This window comes from Nylanderia fulva, unplaced genomic scaffold (assembly GCF_048542155.1).
Source record: "Nylanderia fulva isolate GAGA-0341 unplaced genomic scaffold, ASM4854215v1 Scaffold87, whole genome shotgun sequence".
In the NCBI taxonomy this organism is placed as follows: Eukaryota; Metazoa; Arthropoda; class Insecta; order Hymenoptera; family Formicidae; genus Nylanderia; species Nylanderia fulva.
Genome location: NW_028190993.1, coordinates 13,570 through 30,671, shown reverse-complemented (window position 1 = coordinate 30,671; position 17,102 = coordinate 13,570). Strand labels below are relative to the sequence as shown.

The 17,102-nt window shown below is 26.4% G+C and overlaps 1 protein-coding gene across 1 annotated transcript; it reads right to left on the bottom strand.

The window, feature by feature from the left end:
• Positions 1–3,478: 3,478 nt before the first annotated feature.
• On the bottom strand, positions 3,479–16,976 carry LOC114939255 (F-box only protein 21-like). The gene is made up of 4 exons (XM_085489552.1): positions 16,747–16,976; positions 4,315–4,386; positions 3,789–4,227; positions 3,479–3,610 (listed from the first exon to the last, which is right to left on the bottom strand). Exons 1-4 carry the CDS (start codon positions 16,974–16,976, stop codon positions 3,479–3,481), a joined length of 873 nt encoding a protein of 290 aa, XP_085345678.1.
• Between the last annotated feature and the right edge of the window lie 126 nt (positions 16,977–17,102).

Sequence of the window (17,102 nt, the reverse complement as noted above, 5' to 3'; positions counted from 1 at the left end):
CCATCCAGTTGTTAAAGTCAGAGCATCTAAATTAAAAAGATGAAATGCGAATAAAAATAAATAAATAATAACTACGATTAACTAAGAAAGTGAAACAAAAAATGATAAATAAAATACAATAAAGAATGTAATAAATAAAATAAACAGAATAACTTAATAAAGGAATTATAATAAACTAGAAGAAAATAATGAAATATTTTTCTAATTTGAGTTTGAAAGAGACGAGCTCGTAAATTAATAAGAATATTTCAAAAAGAGATAAAATATCAATAATTTTCATACCTTCATTTAGGTAACGAATTGTGTTCTTTTCAGTAAGTACTATCCCAGCAAACACAGTATATAAATGTTATATACTTAAGCATGTTACATGTAACGTATATGTTAGTTATAATTTCCCACTCATACATGTAACATTGTTAATATTATATATATTACATTGTAGTTATATTGTCATTATATCCCAAAATAGCACTAACTTATCAATACATCAATGTGCTATTTGGTATATAATTACAATATAACTACAATGTAATATATGTTATATTAAAATGTTACATCTATGAGTGAGAAACTACAACTAACATAGCACTGACTTATCAATACATCAATGTGCTATTTGGTATATAATGACAATATAACTACAATGTAATATATGTTATATTAAAATGTTACATCTATGAGTGGGAAATTACAACTAACATGGATGTTACATGTAACGTACACGTTATATTACCTGTTATATTCCGTTTTATTATAGCAATGTAACAATTATATATCAGTGTTTGCTGGAAATAAATATATTAATTTTGCTGAAAAAATGTTGTATAAATTTTTAAAGTTTATTTTAATCGATGATTTTATAACATATTTTGTAAAATGTTTTTAAAAGGAAATAATAGCGTATTATGTTTAGAGTTTAATTTCTTTTAATAAACATGTGTAAGAAATATATATTATTTTAATATATATTTTATATATATTTACATTTTATTTTATATTTCCAAGTATATGTGTTTGCTGGGTTCTTTTAGAAGAATTTTTTTTTGCGGAAACATTAAAAGTTTCTTGATGTTTGAAGAGTCTTTCAAATAATGCATATCCGTTTTAGATCTTTCAAGATCTTTGAAAAAATGGATAGGTAAAATGAGAAATGTAACATAAGTTATACATATAATCCTACAGTAAATGTGTTCGTAGTTTTGTCTAATCTGTAAAAAAGTGATCAAAATTCGCCTTAAAAAGATCAAGATATGTCACTTTTTAATTTTGTTAATGACAATTTTATTTCAATTATTTAATGACATGTATCATTTATTTTTATAATTATTTTTATAGGAAACTAAGAAATCACTTCAAAATGAAACACTCTAAAAATTTAGCATAGCAAAATTGATAAAATTTAAATATTACAAAAAAAAGTTAAAAACAAATAGAATTACACAAAATTATAATATTAAAATGATAAATTAAATAGTAATTGTAGTTGTGAGTGCATATATGTGTAAAAGAGACTCTTAAGTTGTTTACACAAAATATTAAAATTTATTTATTACAAAAATATTAAGGAAAATATACATATAATAAGAATAATCTAAATATACTTGTTATTTTAAAATCATTATACTACTTGGATAACGTAAGAGAAAACTGTTTGCTTGAATAAATGAATAAATGAAATTACACATTTATAACTATATAATTAGCAATTTTATTCTAACTATGATATTATTTCTAATATAATTTTCTAAAATTTACTAACTTGTTACGCAAGGATGCCCAAAATCTTAATGCTTTTCTTTTTGATATTACATTTGTATTATAATAATTTTAATTTACTATAACATTTACGCGCTCTAATTACTCAGCGCGGAATGATAGTCAATTCGACGTCAATTCGATGTTGAATCGACGACGAATTAATCGATTAGATGTTGAGGCGACGTCGATTCGACGAATCGTTATTTGTTAGTGATGCACTGCTGCTTATAAGTAGCCACTTTTTTACCATATCGGGTGGCAATTCTAGCGGTATCATGTGGATAAAGTTTTGCCAACATTTTATTTGGCACGTAATGCGTGCCTTTGAATTGGTTAAAATATCGACCTATTTCACTATTTTCGATCCATGCAAATGTCAGAATCAGGGCGTCTAAATTAAAAAAATGCGATTAAAAAATAAATAAATGATTACTAAAATTAAATAATGAAACAATAATAAATCTCATAAATAAAATATAATGACTAAAATATAATGACTAAAATAAATAAAATAACTAAAATAATAAAGAAAATATAATAACAAAAACATATATATATTTTTTGTGTATAAAGAGATAGGCTGGCATATTGAACAGAGATAATAATTAAACATCAATATGCTTTTAATAATATTCATACCTTCATTTACGCAACACATTTCATTATTTTCCGTAAGAATTATGTAATGTATAAGGTCATCTGGATCTCCCAAATTACAACAAGTGTTGAAGTGCATACGAGGATACATTGTTTCATTTTTCACAAACGTAATTTTGTGTTTATTAATGTACCATCCAACTATTACACCGGCAGTACTAGTTTTAGATTTACGTTTATATATATATCCACTTTTACACTCATGTACTACGATCATTCCAATCACAAATTTCGGTTTTTCATCTATCTGTCTTTCTATATCAAAGTAAACTATACTCTGGGAAATGTAATATTAAATTTTAAATAATATTTCTTTTTAAGTAATTTATAAATAGACATTCAGAGCAAGTTCAATTACAGCTAATTCAATTATAGATATAATTTATAAAGGAATATAAATAATGATATGTGCACAGTTATACGTATATGTTATGAAAGAAAATTTAAATCTTGTATTGATATTATTTTACATATATATATATATATATATATATATATATATATATATATATATATATTGACATATATATATTAACATAATATGAATTGTATTTACACACCTTTTGGTTACTCCTTTTATGATTCCATTATCTATAATTACGTATTTCATGTGGAATTTGCATGAAAGTATTATTGTAATAGGGTCGATAGTCAAATACATATAAGATTTCTAGTAGTAACTAAAAAATAAAAAAATTGTAAAATTACGTAAAAACAAAGCTATGATTACGAAAGAAGAAAACGAGAAATGTATATTCTCTCCATCTTATAAAGTGTGTTTCAATAACTCGTATTTTTGCCAAAATTACAAATTTATTAATTAAAAAGAGTCAAAATTGATATTAATTAGATACAAATAATTACCAACCGCATCAATTGGAATTATAGAATATTCGCTACGACAAATGTAGCGATAAGTACATATGTTAATACACCTTACATTTTGTAAGCTGTTCGTGGCACTAAAAACAAAATGTAATATATGTGCATTGGTGTATGTGCGTGTGTGTAATAATAAAATTCAGATAATTCCTAATTTAATATTAACATATATTACTTACTAATCGGGTTTCCAATATATTATTAGTGTTAAATTATTTAGTCTTATATCGCATCGTAAACCAAGTCTTCTGGCCACACTGAGATATATTATTGAGAAAATTACGTTTCGACCACATTTATTTTCTACGACCTATTTAAAAAATTACGAGAATTAAGTAAAGAAAGAAAAGAAGAGAGAAAGAGAGAGAGAGAGAGAGAGAGAGAGAGAGCGTGTTTTTAAGATATACAACGAGCACATATAAATATGTATATAAGCATAATAATTGAGGAGTCATTATTATTATGTATTTTAATTTATAATAACTTACATTATCTATACAACTGTGTTCCAATTTTTTGTCTTCTGAGTTCATTTGTGGAAAGTTGAAGTCATCAAATAAATATTCCTGAAGTGCATCCATGATCTGGGTTCCTTCTGCTTCGTTCCAATAATTATTGTCGATATTGTTGTTTTCCCAATATAAAAATTTATCGGCGGACGTAGAGAATATTAAATGGTCGGGATATTTGTTCCTTAGCTGATTCAGTACTTTTTGTTTGATATTATTTAATGATGCTTTTATGGACGAGAATAATACTTCTTTTTCAGGCTGAAGCCATTGGGCCACAATAGTAGCCATCCGTTCTATAAGTTGCTTGCTGTGAGGTTTTTTTTTAAATTTTTCCCACTTTGCATTCACCAAACATTGTCTCAGAAAGTAAAACATTTTCTTATAGCAATATCTTTTAGTCAGATCGCAATCTTTTCTAAAAAAAAGTTCCAAATTAACTGTGCAAAAGTTTATTAGTCTCTATAATATTTATATATAGCATTATTGATATATTAAAATCTACCGTAAAAATTGAGTCAGGCAGGTTCTAATTTCATCAATGAAAAAAACAATCATTGTGAGATCACGTGGTCCACTTCTGAATATATTAAAAATATCATTTATTGTATTCATACATTTAACATTGAATACTTCTTCAAAACCTATTAAATTATCTATTGTATCATTGATAGTAAAATGTTTACTAATTAGTATAGACACAATTTTTTTTATTAAACGTGCACTATGGATTCCCAATTTTACAAAGTCAAATTTTTTATACTGCTGTTTTAGTTTAGATTTCTCCTGCTCATTTTTTGTACTTTTTTCGAGAAGTTTATACCAGTCCTTATTCGCATTAAGCCATCTAAAATTGCAACAGAAAATATTTTAATAAAGTTTTGAAAATCCCATTATAGGCAATGCTATTGTATCATTAATAAAGTTGTGAAATAATACATCTTATAAAATGCATAATATATAAAAAGTATCGATCAAAATGTAAATCTTCTTGTCTTATTGCAACAAATGCACAACCTTCAAAAAATTTTAGATTATTTATACTAAAACAGTTGACAAAGCAATATATATATATCGTTTAACAATTTTATTATTTGAGAACCTACATTGTTTAAAACTTGGTAAAAAACATTTTTACATGTTTGAAGAACATGATATAAAAAAATCAAATTTTTATAATTGCTTTTTTATATTGTGTGAATAATTTATTATCTGTCTTTCGAATGTTTATATACAACTAAATGTTAAAATTGCAAAATTCAATAATTATAACTCAATAATTAATAATTTTTAAACGAATACGTAAAATATTTAAAATAATTAACTACAATTTGGAGTTATTAAGAATATCAAGTTAAAAATTCACACCATCATTGATATATATTTTTAAATATTACTTTACAAAACTAATTAATGAAATAACAACAATAAAATAAAACAATCGAATAAAATTGTGCTAATTAATAAACCTGGCGTTGTAATTTGTATATATTAGTAAATATTTTCTTGTAAAAGTTATTTTTTATTTATGGATACGTTTCGATCTTATTTTTGGATCAATGTGTTTGTCAAAATACATAAAAGTATATAAAAATATAAAAAATATTAAAGTAAAATGAAAAATATTAATTTTATAACTATAAATATTAGTTCAAAACAATAAGTCATGGGGAACAAATACAAATTGATAATATTCGGAGAATATCTCAAGAGTATATATTGTGTACATTCACAAAACATTTGATAAACATACTACGACTGCAATATTTTTATAATAGTCTCTGAACTTTATAGAATTTACATAATCTTTTAAGGTCTCAACAAGCGGAGTTACCTCTGCAAATATTTTTTTTGCCAAAACTTCTTGGATTCGCCTGCCCACTGGAACTGCTTGCACGTGCATCTAAAGTTCACAATATCCTCAATACTTATATTATTGCAGCCGAGAATGATGGTTATCACCTCTTCAGATAATAACTGTATCAAAGCCATGAAAAATCTACCGTAATACTGTTTTTTTTACCGATTGCAGAGAGTACAAATGCAAATCTTATGTTTACTATATTATAGAGAATTCCGCACTATGTCCTATCCTCATTTTCAGACCTGAAAACTCATACTAGCTACAGAATCGAGATTTTTTATGCTTTCTCCCACCATGAGTTGTCACGTGACTATATGAATCAAAGAAACCACGAAAATGGGAAGGGAAGCTCAATACTTCTATTCGATCTATGCGCCTTTAAGATAGAAAAAGGTAGATGAATACGGAATAGCATTAAAGCAGAAAAGCGCCATATTTAAAAAAAAATCGTACTTTTTTATGTTGCAATAAATACGTTTTTGCAATTTGAATATTTTTAAAGATTCGCGTCTAATTTAATATAATAGTCTGAGTTATTTTTTTTTATTTTTACCACTCTTTTGTTCGTCTACTTTTTAATCAAAAAAGTGGGAAAAAGATGTGTTCTGTACCTGCCAAAATAAAAAGTTTAATATTTGTTTCGTACAATCTAAATTCCTGTAAGTTAATTATCCCAAAACATCGTTTTGCAATTAAATACTTTAGCGTTATTTTTGTTCAACATCGCATACATGAAGCTTGCATACATTTCTAGGATTTTTAAAGAATTCAAGTAGTTTTATAATATACATATTTATATATATATATATATATATATATATATATATATATACATGAGTAATGTGAACATTTTCATAAGCAGCCTCTTTTTAGAAAAATTTTCCTTCTTTGCGGAAACATTAAAAGTTTTTTGGTTTGAAAGTCTTCAAATAATGCTCGTTTTGATCTTTGGAGATTTTTGAAAAGGATAGGCAAAGAAAATTGTACGCGTAATTGTTTTCAATCGCTAATCAGTAAATAGGAATAATTAAATAATCAATCAAACTAGCAAGAAATCAATTTATTAACTATCACGACGATTCGACCATGTGGTTGCAGTCCTTTTAAAGTGAAACACTAAAAAATTATTTTAAACATAAAAATTACAAAAATTATAAAGATGATAACAAAAAACGCACAAAACTGTCCAAGTGCAGAACTGCAATGATAATATTATTATTTATAATATTACTACTTATTATAAAATTAAATATAAGCAAAATTCACATTTTTTGTCGAAATAAACATTATAACACTTTATGACAAAAAGCAGAAATTAAAAGCGAGAGACAGTAATCAACGTGTCAAACAGCGATGATCGTCAACAATATATTAAAACTATCAATAAGCTTATTTTATACGACTTTAATTATTTTGTTGTAGATTTTATTTAATCTCTCTGTATCCTTTTGTGAGTTTATGTTATTATTAAGTTTTTTAATGAAAAACATTTCTGACAACTTTCTCTTCTTTACATGTTTTTTAGTATGTAAAATATTAAAACTATTCTAATCGAAATCAGATGTTTGCTAATAACAGAAGGCGAAGTAATATCTAATTTTATATTATTCCGATGTTCTTTAAACCTAGTACTATGATGCTTCTTAGTTTGTTTTATATATGTCGCAGAACAATCATTAGAAATATTTAGATTAAAACTTTGGTTTGTCATGACAGCAATATATTATAATACAGAGTCGATATTATAAATTATTCATGTGTTAACATATTGAACGTTGGATGATCAAAAACAAAAATGTAATCAAACTATAATAAATATTTCACAATATAATTTATAATGTAATTAAATGAATATATTTATCATTAGTCTCCTTGATAGTTTGATCGATTTATGTTACATCTCGTTCACAATCAGAAATATTATCCGTTTTTGTAACTCTTGTCACTCTTTATCTCGTATCGTTTCCATGATTTATTAGCTGAAATTTTGTTTCTGACAAGATATTCTAATAATAAATAGTTAGCCTTATTAGACTCTTAGTAGAATTTAGTTTTTGATTTACAAATTGTAATATATCTTGGAAATATGTGTGATACTTTAAAGTTATGATTTTAAAATGGAGTTATCTTTTAATATTTGAATGAGATAAGAGAACACTTTATTGAATTGTTAGTAATTTTATTTATATTATTATTATGTTAAATTTACTATTCAATTGCGCTACAGATTATCCAGAAACAGATTAAAATGTACACCCTTTTTTGATAATACTTACATTATAATACTTACATTAAAAATGAGTATAATTTACAATAAAATATACGTGTCTTAATTACTGCGTTTGTGCTTATAGTTAGCCATTTGTATACCGTATTTGATATTGTTTTTCTCCTCAATTATAGCGGCATCGTGCGGATAAAGTTCTGCCATCATTTTATTTGGTACGTAATGCGTGTCTTCGAATTTACAAAAATAACGACCTATTTCGTAATTTTCGACCCATCCAGTTGTTAAAGTCAGAGCGTCTAAATTAAAAAAAAATAAGTAAATAATAAATAAATTAATAATAACTACGATCAAGTAATAAACTGTATCAAGAAATAATAAATAAAATGTAACAATTAAAAATGATAAATAAAATAAATAGAATAACTAAATTAATAAAGAGTGTGGAATAAACTAGATAAAATAAAATATTTGTTTACATTGCGTATAGAAGAGACGAGTTTGTAATTTAATAACTATATTCTAAAAAAAAGATAAGTTTCGATGATTTTATCTTCATTTATGAAACAAAGTGTGTTCTTTTCAGTAAGTATTATAATCTCTAAAAACTCACCTTTAAAAAAAGGTAAAAAAAGGCGACCAGTTAAGGGCACGCCATTAACAAAAATTATCCATTGCAAACCCATGTAGAATCCTATCCTATTGCAAACCCATGTAGAATTGTATTAAAAATTATCCATTGCAAACTTATGTAGAATCCTACATTGCAAACCCATGTACAATAGAATTGTATGAAAAATTATCGATTATAAACCCATGTACAATCGTAACAAAAGTAATGAAATAAAAAAAAAATTGCGCCAAGTGAAAGTAGAAACTTGTACCAGTGGAAAATTAAAGTTGCAGACATATATAGAGTCGTATAATGAATCAGTAAAAATTTAAATTTGCAAATGTAGAATCGTACCATAAAAAAACTTATCTTTTAAAAAAAAAGATAAACAAGATGCCAAGTCCATGCGCCATGTGAAAAAGAAATAAAAAAATTTTAGTTAAAAAAACTGGGCGCGCTGCTAAGTTTCAAAATTACAATGCACCTTAAAGTAACATTAATTAATTTAAACACAAAACATATTTTAACTGTAATGAGTTTAAAAGTAACAATTTAATTTTAATATTGTTAGAATATTATTTAGCAGCGCTCCCAGTTTTTTTAACTAAAATTTTTTTATTTCTTTTTCACATGGCGCATGGACTTGGCATCTTGTTTATCTTTTTTTTTAAAAGATAAGTTTTTTTATGGTACGATTCTACATTTGCAAATTTAAATTTTTACTGATTCATTATACGACTCTATATATGTCTGCAACTTTAATTTTCCACTGGTACAAGTTTCTACTTTCACTTGGCGCAATTTTTTTTTTATTTCATTACTTTTGTTACGATTGTACATGGGTTTATAATCGATAATTTTTCATACAATTCTATTGTACATGGGTTTGCAATGTAGGATTCTACATAAGTTTGCAATGGATAATTTTTAATACAATTCTACATGGGTTTGCAATGGTTAATTTTTCATAGGATTCTACATGAGTTTGCAATGGTTAATTTTTCATAGGATTCTACATAGGTTTGCAATGGGTACCATTCTACATGGGTTTGCAATGGTTAATTTTGCCTAGGATTCTTCATGGGTTTGCAATGATTAATTTTTTATAGGATTCTACATGGGTTTGCAATAGGATAGGATTCTACATGGGTTTGCAATGCATAATTTTTGTTAATGGCGTGCCCTTAACTGGTCGCCTTTTTTTACCTTTTTTTAAAGGTGAGTTTTTAGAGATTATATCATTCATTTTTGTATATTTTTATGACCGGAATAGAACAATTATTAAACATGTTTATCTAAACTTCTTTGCTTAAAATAATGTGTACAATCATATTCTAGAATCCTGATCATTCCTCCTAAAGCACCCTATTTATATAAATTTACCCATATGTGTGTGTGTGTGTGTGTGTGTGTGTGTGTACTAATGTCGAGCATTTTTTATACATTTTCTATTAAATTTAGATAAAAGTTGCAGGATTTCGAAAAAGAAAAAGTTGACACAGACTTTTTCCTAAACGGCGATTTTCAAGGTTATTTAAAGGTCACTTATATTTTCAAAATAGAATTACCTTAATTTTTCTCATATAAATCGATTCCTCGCAATATTTACTATAAAAAGTTGTAAAGGTATAATTTTTACATAATCTTACATAAACTTCGAAATATTACAAATATTTTATTCTATGAAATATTTCAGTTTATGTAAAATTATGTTAACTATCTTTTAAATTATTCACTTTTAGCCATCTTACCCTTACAACCTTTTATAGTGAATATTGCAACAAATTGGTTTATATATATAATATATATATAACATCAGTTATTATTAATTGATGTTTACATTTATTTTTAGACTTACTAGAGCTCTAATGCTCCACATTTTTTGCAAAAACTGTTTATTCTACAGATTTCAAATATGCTTTTAAATGATGATTGAATATTTCCTTTTTTTAATTATTTTTATTATTATTTTTCAATCTCAATCAACTTTTATAACTTTATGCCAGCACGATACAAATACATGTGTCTTTATTTTTTTTATTATTTTCATTATTATTTTTCAATCTCAATCAACTTCTATAACCTTATGCCAGCAGGATACAAATACATGTATGTCTTTATTATTGTATCAACTCTTGTCTTTTCCATGTAACCATGTCTTCGCATAGTTTGAATTATCCCTTCATCTTCTCAATCTTTCGCAGAGATTTAATTAATTAAATACACTTCACACGAAATAAAGTTTGCTGGAAGAAATACAGCAAACGATAACTGTAAAAACATGATTACGTGGAAAGAACAAGAGTTGGTACAGTAAAGGCAAGTAAGTAAGTACATGTAATGTATCGTATTGGCATAACGCTGTATCCGCGGAGCAGATAATGTGGCTGTAGAGGTAGTCTGCAGTGCAGCTAATGTGGACGTAGATGTTGATTGAGATAATTGTCTAATATAAAATAGAATTTAAAAATTTAGTTTAAAAAGCTGTTGCATATATAAATAAAGTTTATTTTTTCTAAATTTGGAATATGTTTAATTAATTAATTTTTTAAGTCTATGTTTAATAAATTTTTTAAGTCTGTATTTAATAATTTTATTCATTTGATAAATACATGTATGTCTTTATTTTGATATGTTTAATATAATTAGAAATTCATTATTAATTAGATATGTAAACTATAAATTCATATATAATATTTGAAAATATATGTGAATATTTAAATTTTTATCTTCTCCTTCCTCTCCTTCAATCTCTTTAATATCAATATGTGTACGTGTGTACACGCGCGCACATTTGTACGTATTTATTTAATTATTGGATAGTTGAGAGTACTTAATTGATAAAAAATTATGACAATAATAATCCTTGTTTTTTTTCTTATTATTTACTCAGATTTTTTTGTCTATCTTATAAGATAAACACTTTAGAGATTGAATATTTCAAGTAAACTAATTGTAAGTAAATTTTACATTAATGCATATAGATGTTTAATCATGAATGTACTAAATAAGTACACAAGACGAACAGTGAGTGAGTGAGTGAGAATGAGAGAGTGTGTGTGTGTGTGCGTGTGTGTGTGAGAAAGAGAGAGAGAGAGAGAGAGAGAGAGAGAGAGAGAGAGAGAGAGAGTTAGCCAACATAACCCCGCACGCTGCCGATATGGCGGAGCGCCACTATCGCCATCTGTTGTAAAACGTGCGAGATGGACAAAATTACCACTACATGCATCTTGCATGTGTTGTGTACGTGTGATATATGTGTGCGCATGTGTTGTATACGTGTGAATACGTGTAGCACGATACTACTATGTATGCGTGGTCGATGATGATAATGATGATGATAATGATGATAATGATGATAATGATGACGGGGACGTTTCTTAATAGAAATTTTTCATATTTCGACTTTGCATTTATATATCTCTGCTTACAAATCACGTAGAGCAGAAATAAAGACACTTTCATAATATAATTCGAACTCAATCTATCGATTAAGTCTAGTATAAACTCGATTGCTTCAGCCATTATTGAGGATTCGAAATATTATAAAGACTCAAATGTCCGACTCGCGTTAAGATACACGGTGTCTCCGCTACGCCCTTAACTGGTCGCGAGACACTACCGTGTCTCTTGATACATATATATTTACTGTATTTCGAAAAATAAGATCTATACTATACATATTATTTTTCTAAATATTTTTTACTTTTAATAATTTTAAAGTAATCTCAAAAAATATTTTACAATCCTTGGTCAAAGATTTATTAAACCCCAGACGTATGAAAAATATATTCTTTTAAAAATAAAATGTTTTTCTTTCTCTCCATATATCTCTATTTAAATACATTTCCACCTTCTCTATTTAAAAAAAAAAAAAAATAATGTCCCGAAAAATGATAACTGGATTGCCACAATCCTGTTATCGAATCATGCGATACACTGACCCATAATTCCAATGAGAAAATTTGCGAGAAAAAAAAAGAAAAAAATTAAAATCTAATTTATATTTTTTTGTCAATCCACTATCTTCTTCTGGCTTAGACGAATAAGTTTATAAACGAGAAGATAATCAAGAAATACAAAATCAATGTTTGCGCTCTACAAATATGATAAGTCAAATTATTATCAATAACGACGATATTCGTAATAAGAGTTATCAGAAATGCCGAATTATCATTCCTCGCGAGTCCAACTCGTTTTATAATCATATGCTTCCAAGTTTCAAGTTTGATTGCGTGAGAATATACATATGTAAATATGGTTGTATAATCCCGACGGAGACACGTTGACAGTCACGCTGCGTGAATCTCTGGTAATTATTCTCGAGCAAAATATGAACCCCACATAATTAATGAATATATCAATAGCAGGCAAAAATTTACACCGGATACGCGAAATCGTTCGTCGATGGTATGTGAATGACATCCGAGAAAACGCGACACGTAGAGGAGCCATTGACAGTTTTCAAACATGGTTTCGTAAGAACTGTGTGTCTTTCCTAGGTCGATTGAAAATAAAAACAAACCTGATCAAAGTAGTATAAATTATTTATATTTATCTGTATAAATCTTTTTTCTACATATAGTGATTTGTGAAATTTCTCAAAATTGTTAATAATTTGTTTCTTTTAAAAGATTTCTCGTCGATTCAAGCAAACGAAGAAAAGAGAAAATAAGAAAAACTTTTTTTCAAACTTATTATTTAATAATTAGTCTTATCTGTCGTAAAAAATATTCGTTTCTACTAGTAATGCTCATATGCGCATAATATGTTTATTACGTCATTATATACATTTATAACAATCAAACAATATAGAATTAAAGCACGCAATTGATCGATCTTAATAAGGCTTAAAATAAATTTCACAAAATAATTATTACTTTTATCAGTATATTATTATCAATAATAATATTACCTTTAACTCCATTTTTCCATTTTATCATTATGGTCTTATCATCTGAATATCATTATATAAATTATCATCTTGATTAAAATTCGGATTCTATGAAATAAGTGCAATTTTAAAATTATCACTGACATATATGCAGGTTTTTGTTTTATCTTACCTTAAAATATTAAACCTATTCATATAGAATTGTATTAAAAAATAATTAAGAGTTTAACAAGGCTCTGTGATATAAATATAAATTTAAAGTGTAAGACAGGCAATAAGAGCCAAATCGCGGATAACAGTGCGTTATCCCAACGAAACTAAAATTTTTTCGTTATAATTAAATACTTGTGCACCAGACACCAAATTTTAGTTGGTTACGGCCAAGATGTATGGAATTAAATCTTTTGTAGAGATTATTCCAATTTTAAATCTTGGCCGTGACCAAGTAAAATTTGGTGCCTTGTGCACAGGTATTTAATTCTAACGAAAAAATTTTAGTTTCGTTGGAATAACGCACTGTCATCCGCGATTTGGCTCTTATTGCCTGTCTTACACTTTTAATTTCTAAAAAATAATTAGTTTGTATATATATTATTGTCGTGTCCAATAAGACGAGATCTTTTATCTTTAAATTAAACAGAATTTATGTATATTTAAAACGCCAAATTTTTTGCTAAAATTTATAATTAATAATAGCACTCTTCAGAAAGAAATAATCAGTTATTCGAAACTAATGGTTATCCTAAGTCATATATAATTTGTAATAATTTTAACACTTATTAATTAATATATTTGTAGCTTCGACAAAAATACGAGCTATTTAAAGCATACTTTATCATTAGAAACTTAATATATGTATACTCCTTAGCTCTTATAGCCAATTTATTTCTCATTATGTAAAGTGTCCCACAAGTCAAAGACAATCATTCAAAAAATGAATGGGAATTCAAAAACAAGAAAAAAAGTTAATATAAACATATAGCTCAAAAAATGCGTTGTTATCGAGTTATTGATCTCGACTTACAGGAAACCCTGCACATTTAATGTAGAGCTTTTATTCTCAAGAAAGTATATAAACTTCCCACATTCTCTTTTGTGAGCTTATTAGCTTTTTCCATACGTTTATTTTTATCTCTTAATTGTTATTGTAAATATATTTGAGGATTTATCCTTTTATAATAGTATTTGAATAATTAAACAAGATGAAATAGCACATTCTATATAGAAAATAATTATGTAATAAAAACGGCCAAAGAAAAGGATATGTCAACACTACACATATCGTATATTAATGTATAATAATAAAAATGAAAGTTTCTTAGTATTTTCTGTTATAACATATACAATTATACATGAAATGTAATTATTTATAAATTAATTAGTTATAATATAACTTGCTACAAAAATCCATTAAAAGTTACTACTCGGTACTGTGTATACAAATATGTTTTGTAAAAATTTTTCTAAATTTGAAAATAAAAGATTCAAAAATACATTTCGAGATACATATGTAGTTTAAAAATAAATACAAAATTTACAACATTTGTAATTATATATAATAATATTAACGTTCCAGTACCGTTATATATATATATAACTTTTATATTGATATAATATATAAAAATGCCCAATATTAAATATAAAATTAATATATAAATATGCCCGTTTCGCGTAAATTGTATAATGCACGCAACATTTTTATAAGATTGAAAAATTGTTATTACATTTAATGATCTAATTTCTTATAACTCATGACTAATCGATAATTAATTTTGCGATATTATTTTCCTAGGCGTTTTAATAACAAAAACATGAATTAATGAATTGTCAGAAGTTCCTCATTATTGTATTTCTTAAAATAATATCATACAGTTAATTATGCAGCAAACATTTGTATCATTTAAATATAATAGCAATATTATTATTCTACGCATAACAAAGTGCAGAAACTGTAACGCAAAAAATTAATTTCTAAAAAAACGTATATGCTTACAATATTACAAAATTTTGCAGTCTAAATATACATATACAAATTGATATATGTATACATAATGTACATATTAATCATTACAATATGCAAAATCATAATAGACATATATGTATAAACCACATTTGAATATTTATAGATTATTATTATCAGATAATATTGAATATATAGCACAATAAAAGCAAACAATATTCTAATTATTAGTATTTCAGTAATTCAATATAATAAACATTTTTATATAAAAATGTAAAAGTTACAATTGCAAGATTCCTTATCTGTTACATATTTGATTTTATGTAATATTATAATTTATATCATAGCAATCTCGTGATCTAACAATAATTTATTAAGTTAAGAGTTTAACAAGGCTCTGTCATATAAATATAAATTTAAAGTATAAGACAGGCGATAAGAGCCGATCGCGGAAGACAGTGCGTTATCCCAACGAAACTAAATTTTTTCGTTGGAATTAAATATCTGTGCACAAGGCACCAAATTTTACTTGGTCACTGCCAAGATTTTTTTAAAACATGAAATAATCTCATAGTTGAGATTTAAAATCTTGGCAGTGACCAAGTAAAATTTGGTGCCTTGTGCACAGATATTTAATTCCAACGAAAAAATTTAGTTTCGTTGGGATAACGCACTGTCTTCCGCGATCGGCTCTTATCGCCTGTCTTATACTTTAAATTAATAATTTATTAATTATTGTAATAAATATTTTATGATTATCCACAAGATATTTAAAAATAATCAATTTTAATGATTATGTATAAGATTCTTATTGTTTATAGAATTAATTTAAAAATATTAAATCAAAATTTAAAAACTTTTATTTATTTATTATGTCAATAAATAAAAATTATTTTAATAAAAAATATCTTAAAAGTATACTAAAGTCATTTAAAGTTATGTTTCGAAAATATCTTTTCACTCTTAAAAATGCGACACGCAAAAATTTTCACAAATTAATAGGTCGAAGTGAATACCACAAAGCCTTATATAATTAAGAATCTGTTGCTCAATTAGCAATTAATTCATTCCACATTTCAAATTTGTATCTGATTGTGTGTAAAGTATCTATTTAATTTTGAGAAGCGAACTCGGCGAATTTATTATAACATCCGACAAAGAGAATATTTTTTTCTTTGTCGTTTGTCATAGATCAGCTAAACGAACGGATAGTTATGATTCGCGTTGTCATACTTGGTGCTCACAAAAGACTCTTGTCCGGTATAGAATACGGTGACCGCATCCGCAATGATGCACTCTTCCGTGATTTAAACGCCACCACGATTTACGGCACCGCCAAGGTGCACACTGCTAGGACGATTCTCTTCAAAAACGTTTACCATAAATCGATTGCGTCAAGCTTCAATAATTGTTTGGCGCCCAGAGCTTCCAACAGTTCGCGAATTTTCAGGTATCTCTCCACTTGGAAAATCGGCCACGAGAAATCTACATAATCTTCTGATGTCGTATCACTATCAAGCAGCTTGCGCAAACTGTTGATTCCCTTCTCGGTTGACAATCGTTGAATCAAATTCGAAATGTCAGTGTCCGTAATGTCCCGTTTGATCATTCACTGAACTGATTTTAAGGCACTCAGCAAACACAGTATATAAATGTTATATACTTAAGCATATTACATGTAACGTATATGTTAGTTGTAATTTCCCACTCATAAATATAACATTTTTAATATTAC